The sequence below is a fragment of the Python bivittatus genome, unplaced genomic scaffold, assembly GCF_059951505.1.
Source record: "Python bivittatus isolate LINGU-HERP-01145 unplaced genomic scaffold, Pbiv_v1 ctg000080_np1212, whole genome shotgun sequence".
Classification (NCBI taxonomy): Eukaryota; Metazoa; Chordata; class Lepidosauria; order Squamata; family Pythonidae; genus Python; species Python bivittatus.
The window spans coordinates 707038-720418 of NW_028277035.1; the positions used below are offsets into that span (position 1 = coordinate 707038).

Sequence of the window (13381 nt, forward strand, 5' to 3'; positions counted from 1 at the left end):
TTGTGGTTCAAAGGCCTGGAAGGCCAAAGTTCCTGATCTCTGATAGAAAGCATGCATTATATGGGTGTAATAGACCATGTGTTTCTTGATTTGGGATGCTATGATTTGGCCCATTCCACAGGCCAGGAATGTAGCATGTAATTACATGGTTTCAGTTGTCTACACTTTAGTTTCTACTAAAAGCTAAACTCTACTTTTAGAATTACTCCCCATTTTTAATGCAATGAATGATTAAATGAATCCAGAAGATTCCCTTTTTATTTCCCTGTGCACTTTACAGCAAGAAAAATTTAACCATGAACATCATTTTATTGCCTTATTTATACAGCTGAGATCAGAATACATTAGACAAATAGTGATGGGAACCGTGCTAGGATTATTATCTAACTTGGTTTAATCCAAAAATGACATATGGTGGGGTGGGGGGAGAGCTGTTTTTCCCCAGTGCCTGCAACTTACAGAAGAACCCCACAACAAATTTAGAAAGGACCACCAGAAGCCTTCAACCATTCTAGGATAACATTGATGTGGTAAAACACAAATAGTAGTATATGATTTCAAACTTACTGGCACTTTTGTGGAAAAGAAAGAAGTATGTATTTGTGTGTGGATATTCTTACTGCCCCAGTAAAGGACATCATAGCTTGTGACACTAGCAATCTTTAGATAAAGTACACTGCAGCTGTGGACCGTATAAGATGTGCTCAGGAGATGAAAGGGGGAGAGAAGCAAGGGTAAAGGAGTCCATAGGCAAGGAAGAATGAATGTTTCAACCTCTGCTATGTATTTCCTCTGATTCATGTTTAACCAATCTGAATTTCAGTGCTGATTTACTGTTTGAATGATGTAAATCAACCAAAGCTTTCCTCTTCTCTCCTGGTTTTTCTTAAGGTAGTCAGGAAGAGGCTGGCTACAGCCATCACTAGTTATAGTCACGAATCTTCTGGATGTGAAATCAGAAGGTCAGGTTCTTGATCCGCTCCAAGATGAGAAAGAGACAGCTACCAGAAAACAACAAAAAACATTATTTATTAAAGAAATAATACTTGAACAATTGTCTTCAGTTCTTATTATCTTGATATTTGTATGATCGTCATCTCAAGAGCAATCTTGGATCATGAAAAAAATCTGTAATAGTATAAATGATTATGAATGCTTGGGCTATTAATGGCTGCTGTCTTGTTTTTTGAGTATGGATAATTATTATGTAGGAAATAACATCGGAGTCAGACAGAGCTTGACAGTTTGGTGGCAGTAAACATTCTAGGTAGCTTGATACATTTTTATAGGTCAATACAAAAGAGTTCACAAAAGACTATAATAGACACACATGGTTGGCAAAAATGATCTCCTGTCTGTGCTGTAATTTCTGAAAAGTCTTATCTGATTCAATTTAGAATAACAACCCATATTTATGAAGAACTGTTCCATTCTTAGAATCTAGGTAAGCTCTCTCACACAAAATTGAATCTCAATACTGGAGAGGTACAACACACATCTGACTGATCTGTCCCCAAACCACTTGCTTTGTACTGACATACCTGGAAATCCGGGAGTTAATGATGCAATTGAGTGAAATGAAGTCATTAGTTATGCTTTTGCTCCTTCTGTCTCTGGAATCTGGCCACTGGAGCATTTTCCTCTCCTGTACCATACATGCACCCAGACTATAGCAGCTAGCATAATTAGAAAGATGGGTATTTTCAAGATGATCAGGATTTGAAAATCGAGGCTGCTGAGCTGATTTCTAAACAGAGAAATGTTCCACCATTTTATTTTAAATTGATCTCCATTATGACAAGTAAAATGAGTATAAATTAGCCATTCGCTTATTTCACTTTTAATTTATATTGATCTTTTAGTATAAATACAGATTACAAATAGAATGAATAAGGACCCATACTTGTCCCAAGTGATTGACCAATATCTATAAGTCAGATTTTGTTTACTAAGTAAGATGCTGAAAGGCAGGCCTGCCTCCAGATCAGGAAGAATCTTTCTTAGAGGATGAGGATAAAAAGATGAAAGGGGAATAAAGTAGCTCTAGTCAATGGATCTAATCCATCAACTCATACAAGCTGGATTTGGTCTTTAAGTCAGAGTAGCTGTTATGTGATCTGAAAGCAGAGGACATTGTGATCAGTCCTTTGCCAAAGTCAGATCATTTACTGCTCAACATATAATGTGTTGGCATCCTTGACCTCTATGAGGATGGAGGACTAATTGCATGGTCTGTCTCAGCTGCCTGGTAGATCCAGTCGATTTTTGGCAGGGGCTTGAGGATTTTCCTAGTGATTTGGTGGGCAGTTCTACCACAAACCTTGTTAAGCTCTTGAAATCTGAGATGGTGAGGGTGCTGGGTGAGAATGCTCCTGAGTGGTCTATCTCTGTGTTCCAATCTCAAGGGACTCCTTTGATTACTGAAGAAATATGGGAAATGAAACAGCAAAGAAGTACCGCCTAGAGTAAGAGTGGTGGAAGACAAGAAGTGAATATAATTGAACCCTGGAAGGAACTCACTGTGGGGATTAAGAGCAGTAAAGGGAATGTACTTGTTGCATTGACTAACTGTCATCAGGTCTGCACCCTATTAGGGTCGGATGGCCTTCCTGCAGGAGGCTGTGACATTAAAGACATTTTGCAGATAAAATCACCTATATATGTTCTGGGTTAGACTCCATTTGGGGAAAGTTCCATGAGGAGACTGGGGTAGTGTCATGACAAGTCATCTGGGATTGTTTGTGGACTCTAAGGAAGTGGATAAGCTTCTCTAAACATGAGGTTTGTCACTTGTGAGTGAAGTCCAGGCCTCACTTGGCTTCTTTGGCAGCTAGGGCATGTGTATGGGGTCTGTGTGTGTTTGGATTCAGGAGATGATTCTTTGGAAGAAGGAGTAATTCCAGCTGCCTTGCAGGAGGCAATTTGTACCTCCTCCTGAAGAAATTATCTCTCAATCTGACTGCACTAGCCAACTTCTGCCTGGGTTCCAGTCTTGTCTTTTTAGGGAACATTTTGGGAGAAAAAGGGGGATCAATTGCAGAGAATCCCACATGGAATGGAGTATCTGGATCCCTATTCAGTTTACATTTCATCCTGGATATGGGATATAAACAGCATTGGTTGTCTGGTGGGAGACTTTTGTTGGGACCTGGATGGAGGGAAGACAGCTCTTCTGGCCCTATTAGACCTTTCAGTGACATTCAGTACCATCAACCATTGTGTCCTGATGGGTTGGGGTACATGGCATGGCTTTACAATGCTTCCCCTCCTTCCTGAGTGAATAGTTCTCATCAGTAATGAAGAGGGAAGAGCATTCAAGCCTCTGGCCACTCTTGTGGAGCTCCACATGGTTCAGCTTTCACTCCAAGCTATTTAATATTTAGACGAAACTGCTGGAAGACCACTTCAGCTAAATATCCACCCCACTGGTATGGGGTAAAACATCACTGGCATGTTGCTGATACTCAGTTGTAGATCTATATCCAAGCCACACTGGAGATATTCTAGAGGTCTTCACCCAATATTTTAACTGATATATTCTGGTATATTTTCTTGTGCATCAGCTGCTGGATGCCTCAAGTGGAGAGTGCAATTTATAGATTCAGCAAACCAATAAACTAATGCATAAAGTATTATATTTTGGTAGAATGGGAGAAATGGAGAAGATGTGCAGATTGTGGTCTCCGGCATGCAGCTGGGGGAAAATTAACAGGTGCCTTTCCTGTGTTCTGAATTTTCACATTTTTGCTATTGGTCATGATGGCCAGCTTGCCCAGGGGTAATCAGATTACTGCTAAGCTATAGTATAATTTGGCATTCTGTTTTACTTAGGAAGTATTCACTGGAAGACTGTGTCTGGAATTTTCCTTGGAACATCATATGTAAGTAAATAATTAGAATACCTTTCAGGAGTTAATGTAGATTCACTTGGTTCTTCTGTTCTACGTTCTTCATTTCTAGATGTAGATGTGGAAGCATCATCTATAGAGAATAACATATTTTGTCACATTCTAATGAAGGAGATAAAAATGAATGCATTCACATTTCCCAATTTATGTAGTTATTAAAGAGGTGTCAAACTGGATTTAGACTGTCCTGAAGATTATGATAATAATAAAGACTGCACTTTGCAACATGCAGTTTAGGAAATATGGGACACAGTGATCTATGAATTCATCCATGATGTGCTCCCTACCTATGGCCAAACCTATGAAAATCATGCAAGTATTGTATTGTGTATCTAGATACATTAGGACACACCTTTCAAAATTCCCAGCCAATGGTTCTGCTGATTTAAAGTATTTATATATATTATATCATAAATTATTATTCAAAGCCACTTACAAATGTCCCATTTGAAAGAGCAAAAAACACACCGTAAAATAATTAATTCTGTCCACAAAATTGCTAGAACAAAAACCCTGCCTCTTGTTGCTATAAAAGCAAGTCTTGCGTGATAAAATAGAGCATGTACTGTAGAGAATACAAACAGTAAGGAATTGCCTTTACTTGAGCGTATAAAAGCTCTTCAGTTATAAATTAAAGGGAGAAAAGCCCCAAGAATGTTTGAGGTGAGTGGGGGATGTACGCGCTGAGGCAGGAGAAGGATCCATTCTTCCGGCTCATGCCACTTCCTCCTGCTGGGCGTGCTCTCCCATTCTCTTCTCCCCTTGCTACAGTTGTATCACGCTCATCTTTCAGATGGCTGCCCCATGGAGATTGCACTGAGGACCCTCAAGTCAATGCATTGGGTGGTTGCTATGGCAGATGCCTGCAGGGAGAACTCCTGTGGCCACTCCCCTAGTGGATGGTAGGGAGACAGGCCACACCAGACAAGTACATTTATGCAGCTGCTCTGGACAGTGGGTTGAGGCAGCAGCTAATAAGGGGTTGGCAGTTGAAGCCAGCCTTTTATTTTGTCTAAAAGGTGCTTTTGAAGAATAACTATGTTGGTATATAAATTCCAGCCCAATTGTTTTTCAAGAAGATTGCACTTTATGCTTGGTGCTTATGCAGATAGGCAAAGAGCGATGCCCCTGAATGCCGGTTTCTAGAAGTAGTCATGTTTCTGGGATGTCACGAGACTCCATTTACATATTTTTACATTATTTCTACAAACTTAAGAGGCTAGAAGGTTGCTATCTTTTAAAAAGGAAGCTGCAGTTCTCTAAAATCTAAGCAAAACCAATAGCCAATAAATACACTGTTCTAGTGTTAGGTAGAAACCATAGTGTGTTGTCTTCCTGTGGATGCACAGTGACTTTCCTCCTAAAACAGTAACTACAGCAAAGGATACCTGCAGTAATGATTAGTTCCACTGGCCACCAGATATCGTATCTCCTCTCTACCCCACAAAGGTAAGTCCCGGCATCGTTGTGGGTGAGGTTCTCCATGACCACTCTGAATATATGAAGCACATGGATGTCTTTGATGGACATTCCATTCCGCTTCACCTCTGTCTCTGATCCAGTTGTTCGGATGGTGCGGTTTCTAGAACAGAATCTGAATTTTTCTTCTTTGCACCAGTATTTGACAGCTCGTTCATCACCTCTTCCATATTTGCAGTGGACAATCACTGAGCCACCAGGGGGTGAAAACACTGATTCAGGATGCTCCAGCGTCCAGCAAACTGAAAAATAGTTACAATAACCATTTTTACTAAAAATAAAATAGACCCCAGAAAGATACAGTGCATTCAGAGTTCCACTTAAGTCTCTATAGCCTGTATGAAATTAATTGGAAAAAGAGGAAATAATTTATTCGTCTTTCCTAAAGTTATTGCTCTTCAGAAGTGTTCATCTTCAAGTCCCATTATCCCCAAATTAAGAAGGCTTGTGAACTATTGAAATTTGGTCCCAGAAGTCTGAAGAACACCAGGTTAGTCAAAGCTGATTTATATAATCACTTTTCTTAAAGAGGGGTCCATCATGGATTTCTCTCAATTTGAAACACGGTGGTCTACAAAACTGGATTCAGCCTCCCCAGTGTGTCCAGCAACCTTGAACACAGTGCCTGCCTGCAATCCCTTTTCAGCAAGCAACGTTCATAGCCATTAGCATCCCTTTGAAAAAGATGCATAGCAATTGGCAAGCAGGGAACAATGAAAACAAATCAAAGATTGAGCAAGACCCATATGAACATCTTATTTCAAGGGTAAATGAAACTTCTTTGGTGAGGAAATTTCACAGGCAGCCCCACTGCTGAGAAAATTGGGCCAGGTGAAGAAAATGAAAAACACATGTGGGGTGAAGGGAAAGCTTGGAAAACAGGAGGAACGAAAGGAAGAAGGAAGCATTCAAGAATGCATGTCCCTTCTATCCCACCCCCTGTGGGATCCCTTCTAAGCCCTCCTCTGTTTTGAGACTGGAACTGAATGCCATTTATCCTTCTTCTTCTTTATATAACTATCCTTAATGAAGGCTTATTAATGTATGTTTGTCCTGGGAAGGCATTACCCATTTTAATACATTTTCAGACAAATGGATTTTTCACCAGAGAAAGGCTGATATTCAGCATTGCCTTTCATACTCCAGGAGACTTTCTTTGATCAATCTCATCTCACAAATCCATTCCCATAGAAACATTTGGTTGATTTTTATTAAGAATTTTGATTATAATAATAAAATCTAACATGAACTAAATGTAAAGAAAGAAAAGAAAATAGAGAGAAAGAATAGAAAATACAAGGAAAAAGAAAACGAGGAAAGTAAGAATATAATAAAGAAAGAGAAAAGAAATATTTAAAGAAGCGAGTTCCACACTTCATCACAATAAGTATAAACAAATTTAGTAACTCTTCACCCCCTCTAAAGTTACAGACATTTATCTCTTCATCCCTTATCCCATCTCTTATCTATAAACAAATCCATAAAATATCATCTTTTCAGTCCTTTTGTCAGCAGAAAGTCCAAAAGGGTAGCCAGAAGTAACAACGTATTTTATTTTAACCTTGATCAAATAAACCAACTTTATATTCCTTTTACTTCTAGCAGTTTTAATCCTTAGTTTGTTCAAATATTGTTGTAGGATATGATTTCTCTTCATTTCTTCTTTTTCCCATTGCATAGAGTTCTTCAAGGCTTTGGGCTGATTTTTTTCTTCCTTTTAATTATCCCTGGTGATATCAGGCTGGGGGGTCAGAATAAATGGAAATAGGCTGAAAAAGGTTGCCAAACATTCGAAGGATGGTAAAGGAAAATATCACAAATTGAAGCATGGGTATGAAACATTAACATCAGCTCAGAATAAAATGATTGCCTTTGACCCACCACAAAAAATGTTTGGGAAAGAATAGATCTGTATTACTTACTTAGAATGATATTTAAATGGCTATGCATTCTTTTTTTAAAAAAGAAAAAATCTGGTATATCACTTACCCAACTGATTTTTCAAAGGATTCTGAAACCAACAGTTATTAGGTCAGTAGACGAAAACATCCCCCAGCCCCATCTGCATTCCTTGATATAACTGTAGCCAAAAGCTTCTAATACGTATCTATTTCACATTGTACAGATTCTCTATTGCATCTTTCTACAGCTGAAGCATAAACTGGTGTCCCTAGATTCTAATGTTCTATATTCAAATTTATGCCTTCCTTTCACAATTTTCTCATCTGCCAAAAGGCCCAGAGAGAGACTGTACACCACATCACTGGCTAAATTGTCCAAGGTGCATGTATCTTAGTTGAAGGTAGTTGCTCCCAAATCTAATTACTCCCCAGTTCCAGTACTTCTCACCATGGAATAAAGTCCAAATCAAGCCATAGAAGAGTTTCATTGTTCTTGTTCAAGTAAGTTCGTTTTTGCAAAAATGTAGCTTCTCTCTGTAAATTGTTTCCGGAATCTTGTTTCCCTTGCATCTCAATCACAGACCTGGGAGATTTTTTGCTTTGGAAAGTGTCTGTGGTATTCTGTTGAAATAGCTAGTTTTTTCAGATCTTGCTCAATTTTTAAAAAAGAAAACACATCATTACTAACCCTCAAACTGGCAAATTAGTAAAGTAGAAACTGCAAACTCATCCTCAGAATAGAAAAGTACCCAGATTTTACAATTATTGACTAATACACCAGTCTTAGATCCTTCCTATTATACACATCGACATGGATAACACCAGATTTTGGCCCATTCACTGTTGTGGTAGCTTTTGTTTGTAATTTCTTGAGCTATAATGATTCCAGCCATTTAGTTCTAGCCACTTCTGAAGACAGAAAATGGGAATAGTATTTCACTGTTTTCTTGTAGACCACAACAATTCTTATCATATCACTATTCCTTACCAATGTGGTTTATGTGTCTTAAAGCAAATAACTCAAGTCTTGCATAGTTCAAAGAGGTTTACTTCTTAGCCCAGCAGATAATATAGCCTCAGTTATTCATTCCCTGGCATACCCAGGTTAGACTATTATAATGTACAGTATTGCACGTGGGCTCGCCCCTCTAGGGAAAGTCTGGAAATCCTAGTTAGTTTCAAATATACCTGCATGATTGCTGACAAAAATCAGGACCTGGGAATGTATTAGAGTCATAGGGATGCTGTAGGGGCAGCTAAAGCTGAGATCTTTTCACTGAGTGTGCTGTAGTGATGCAATTCTGCTCAGCAAAGAATCAGACGACGCTGTGATGGCGCATAACGATCCTGACCCTTGAATTTGTTCTTTTGAAAAACCTTTGTTCAGTTATCTCTCTGCCCCAGAACTAGCAGTAGAAGTTAGCGCAGCCAGGCAGTTGGAAGGTTTTTCCAACCTCCTGAAGGAGAATGTCAGGAGTGAAGCTAATGATTCTAACCCAGATATGTCTTTTCAGGGCAAACAAAGCCCTAGCTGAGCCATATGGTGTCAAATTGGGCAACTACCCTCTTCACAAATGCATTTTCCCAGGAAACTACACTGTCACCTATTTAGAAGGCAAACCAACACATTTAGAAGGCAAACCAAAAGAGTGGTTTGGATTACTTTCTAATATTGGATTTACCAAAGAGATCTGTTAAAGTTCTGAAGGAATTTGTGAGAAGGGACAAAGAAAAAATAAAAAGAAAGAAAGCTCTGGGACATTATTTGTAGGGATTAAAGATCAAGATTGTTTAAAATAAAAGGAAGGAATATAAAGTGGGTTTATTTGATCAAGGTTAAAATAGAAATATTGTTATTTCTGGTAACTGTTAATGGACTTTTGCTGACCAGGACTCAATGATGAGGTTGTAAGGATTTGTTTATAGGTTAAGAGATGAGATATCGGGTGAAGACATTGTTGTATTTTAAGAGAAGGTGATAAGCTGTTAAAATTATTTATACTAGTGATGAAGGGGGAAGTCACATCCTTATGTATTTCTTCTCTTTTATTTTTGGGTATATTTTTACTTTTTCTTTCTTTTTTAATTATATATATATATATATATATATATATATATATATATATTCTGAATTTTCTCTTTTTTTCTTTTTCTTTTTCTTTTTCTTTTGTAGGTTGTATTAGTTTTTATCTGTTTAACTGTAATGTTTAATGAAATTATTATAAAAAAAATTTAGAAGGCCAAGGAATGCTGATAAGCTAAGAAATGATACTGGGAGCTGAGCAGAGCTCCAAGAAAGCAAAAGCAAGTCCCTTCCTGGAAAGAAATGATCTTCATAGAATACTGCCTCCTTGTTCTTCAATCCCCCCCAGCCCATGTAGTCCTGCCCCATCAGCTCATAATTGTACCTAGTTGCTTCGCTGACTTCACTAGGCACTTGATGTGTCATATTCAGTCAAATACTTGCCCTTGTCTATACCCAGTCAAATAGCTTGCAGCTGTATCCAATCACCTGTGTACTCTAATTTGCATAACTTTATAAAGAGGGGCTGTAACGCCTTCCCTCTTTAGGCCTATTTTTGTCTCCAGCACTGTCAATAAACCAGTTTGTACTTCAGCATAATTTGTCCTGGTCTCCAATTCAAATGTATTCCTGGGAAAATTCTCCTACACTCCCAAGAGCCTGAGCAAATCGTTAGCTTTCTTTCAGTGCACGTATTGCCTTCAGAAGAGGTTAGCCAGGTTTGCTTTTCATCATCACAGGCATGTCTAGTTCCACCGACAAGGTGGACCTCAGTATACTTGCATTTCTATAGGTATTTAATATCATATCCTTGCTCCCCTGACCATGTTGTTTGCCATCCCTTCCCTCTCCCCGCCTGGCCATTTGGTGAGTCATTGCTGTGTGAATGCTGAATGTGATATTGGCTATATCTCAGGATTTGGGGAATCTTCCCACACCTTTACAGCAACTACAAATGCCTTCTCCCACCCCACAGTTATCGCTAAATTCAACTCAATATCAGCTGAAGAGTGTATACACAAACCAAGAAAGACAGTGATGCGGCCTTTCTCCGCTCTCTCCTTGGTAAAGAGGCTTCTTTAGAGGACGGTGGGACGAGGGACTCCTGTCAACCCTCCTGCAAGTTGTGAAATGCCTGCCCCTGCTGGAAATAAAAAGTGCAGAACTATTTGGGTCAGTGTTCCTAAGAGCATTGCTTCGGGGAGAGGCAACTGGACTGTCATGCAGAAATCTGGAAAGATATCAAGGACATTTTTTCCCCATACAAACGCACATTCATGCATGATTTTTTGTGACAATGGTGGAGAGGAGCTCTTAAGTGCAAAGAGATGTGTGAGATGACAAGTGGGTGAGTAGCAGAGCAGAGACAGCAGGAACATATGCAGTAGTAGGCTTAGTCTTTTTTAAAAATAAGACAGGCCTTCATACACAAATATGGGCATCTCTTCATGAGGGCCTTGCAGCTCCAGCCTCATCTGATCACTGGGCTCTGGTGGGTTGGAGACCTGATCTGCTTTCTGTCTGGCTCTGCTGCACTTGATTTGAAATAGGAGCAAGCTAGTGGTTCCTTTCTTCTCACATTCTCTCATGTGTCTATATACTTTTTCCCTGTTACCTTGTCATAGAGCTATTCACCCATCTTTGAACTGGCAGAAAACTATACTGGCATAAAATTTGCTGTCCCCATTGCTAATCTCTATCTGCCTCTACTGTGTCTGTTTAAAGTCACTGTAGTCACCTGACTTCCCTCCTGTTAGAGGTCCAAATTCAATGGTACAGACTTTTTAGCTCCTACCGACCACAAGGAGGCAGTAGGGTGTAGATCAAGAGTTAAGGATTTACTTCGTGTCCCCTGTTTGTCTAAGAGGTTACTAATCTATGTAACTTCCTTCTGCCTTTCTTCCTGGGCACATGCTCTTTGTTGTTGTTGTTGTTATTGTTGTAAACTTTATTGTCATTGTACCTTGTACAAGTACAAGTACAAGACTCCTCTCCTGGTAGGAGGTACCTAGCTAGGTGCTGACCTTTGCTTATCTGTGTCATGCATTACCTGTACAGGTAGTTCTCCCTTAACAATGGTAATTGGGTCTGGAATTTCCATTGTTAAGTGATATGGTTGTAAAGCGTGATGTCATGTGACTGCACCACTTAGCAACAGTAGTTCTCGTACTTCCAGTTGCTGTAGTCAAGCGAATCAGCACCATTGTTAAGCGAGGATGTTACATGGTCTCCATTTGCAACCTCCTGCTGGCTTCCCCATTGACTTAGCTTGTCAGAAGCTGGCAGTGAAGGTTGCAAATGGTGATCATGTGACTGCGGGACGCTACAATGTTGTAATTGTGAGTTGGTTGCCGAGAGCCTGGATCGCAATCATGTGACTGCAGGGACGCTGCAACTGTTGTAAGTACGAGGACTGGTCGTAAGTACCATTTATTCAGTGCCTTCATAAGTTTGCATGGTCACTGAATTAGTGATTGTTAATCGAGGGCCACATGTAAATAAATCCCCTTTCTGTCATAGCTATATTTTATTTATTTATTTATTTATTTATTTATTTATGCAATTTATATGGCTGCTCAACTCACTCACAGTGACTCCGGGCAGCTTACAGAAATAAAAACCCCAAATACAAAACCCACTGCACCCACCCCCACCCCTCTGGCGACAACACATTTACACTAGCCATTTGATGGGCTCCGTATCGACCTGGGATCCCCAGGCTTGCTGGCAAAACCATGTCCTCAGGGCCTTGTGGAAGAGTATCAAGGTGGGGGCCAGTCTTATCTCCATGGGGATGAAGTTCCACAGGGAGGGAGCAACCACAGAGAAGGCCCTTTTTCTCGGTCTCACTAGATGGACCTCCATAATGGAGGGACCCATAACATACCCTGCCTCCCCGATCTGGTGGGTCGGGCAGATGAAACTGGGAAAAGGTGGCCCTTCAAAAACCTGGCCCCAAGCCATGTAGGGCTTTAAAGGTTTATAACTCCTGCTTCACTAATTATTGCTCATGTTAGATTCCCACTGTCTGGAACACTAACAGGCACACAGAGAATGTTTTAACTTCTAAACATTCAAGAGGCAAAGCTCAAATATTTGAAGCCTGCGGCTGCCTTTCAAATATATCTGAATAAAGGGGAAAATATTATATTGGTACTATGAAGCTCAAGCTCAGATACTTTGGTCACCTAATGCGAAGAGAGATCTCTTTGGAGAAGACCCTGATGCTGGGAAAGATTGAAGGCAAAAGGAGAAGAGGACGGCAGAGGATGAGATGGTTAGATAGCATCATTGAAGCAATGAGCATGAAACTGAGCAAACTCAGGGAGGCAGTGAAGGACAGGAAGGCCTGGCGCAATATGGTTCATGGGGTCACGAAGAGTCGGACACGACTTAACGACTAAACAACAACAACAAAGTACAGCTAAGGGTGACTTAAGTCTAGTTCCCTCAAGGGCTAGGGACAAGATGAAGGCAACATGATGAATATTCAACAGAAGAAAAGATTTTCGTGCCAGGCATCCATGTTTGAGGCATGGTTCAGTGCAAGTGGGCAAAGGCCCTGCATGCATATTGAATGGCATCAGAGAATGGAGAGCCAAGTTCTGTGCCAACCTGAAAATTAACGAAAACTTAAAAAAAAAAAAAAGGGTCTGTAGTCATGCATCATGCAGACTTAGGCAGGACTCATCTAAACCTTAATTAAGGTGTTGTATGGAAGCAAGCCCCTATGGAGAGACAGCGATGTTTGCTGGCAGAGGACATGGAGGATCGATGCCTCTGTAAATAATCCAAACGAAAAAGTACCCAAGGGTTTATTAAAACTCCCCAACAGCATGAAGCACAATAACAGTTTGTAATACAGTTATTAGAATGCATTTGTCTTTGGGCACACAATTAACACATTTCATTATGCTCCAGGCAGAGTGCTATGCACACATTTATTTTCTCTCCAGTTATTCATATATTTATAAAACTACTTAAACCACTCTGTATGCATCAGATGAATTTGGCTGAAACAGAACTGTTGTTTTTCTTCAAGGGTGCACTCCAACCTTTTCCAACTTGGT

At 39.9% G+C, this 13381-nt stretch overlaps 1 protein-coding gene across 1 annotated transcript; it reads right to left on the reverse strand.

Moving 5' to 3' along the window:
* Positions 1-273: 273 nt before the first annotated feature.
* LOC112542617 (CMRF35-like molecule 7) lies at positions 274-7852 on the reverse strand. The gene is made up of 5 exons (XM_025175939.2): positions 7737-7852; positions 5297-5629; positions 3903-3981; positions 1542-1747; positions 274-1001 (listed from the first exon to the last, which is right to left on the reverse strand). Exons 1-4 carry the CDS (start codon positions 7774-7776, stop codon positions 1591-1593), a joined length of 609 nt encoding a protein of 202 aa, XP_025031707.1. The 5' UTR covers positions 7777-7852; the 3' UTR covers positions 274-1001; positions 1542-1590.
* Between the last annotated feature and the right edge of the window lie 5529 nt (positions 7853-13381).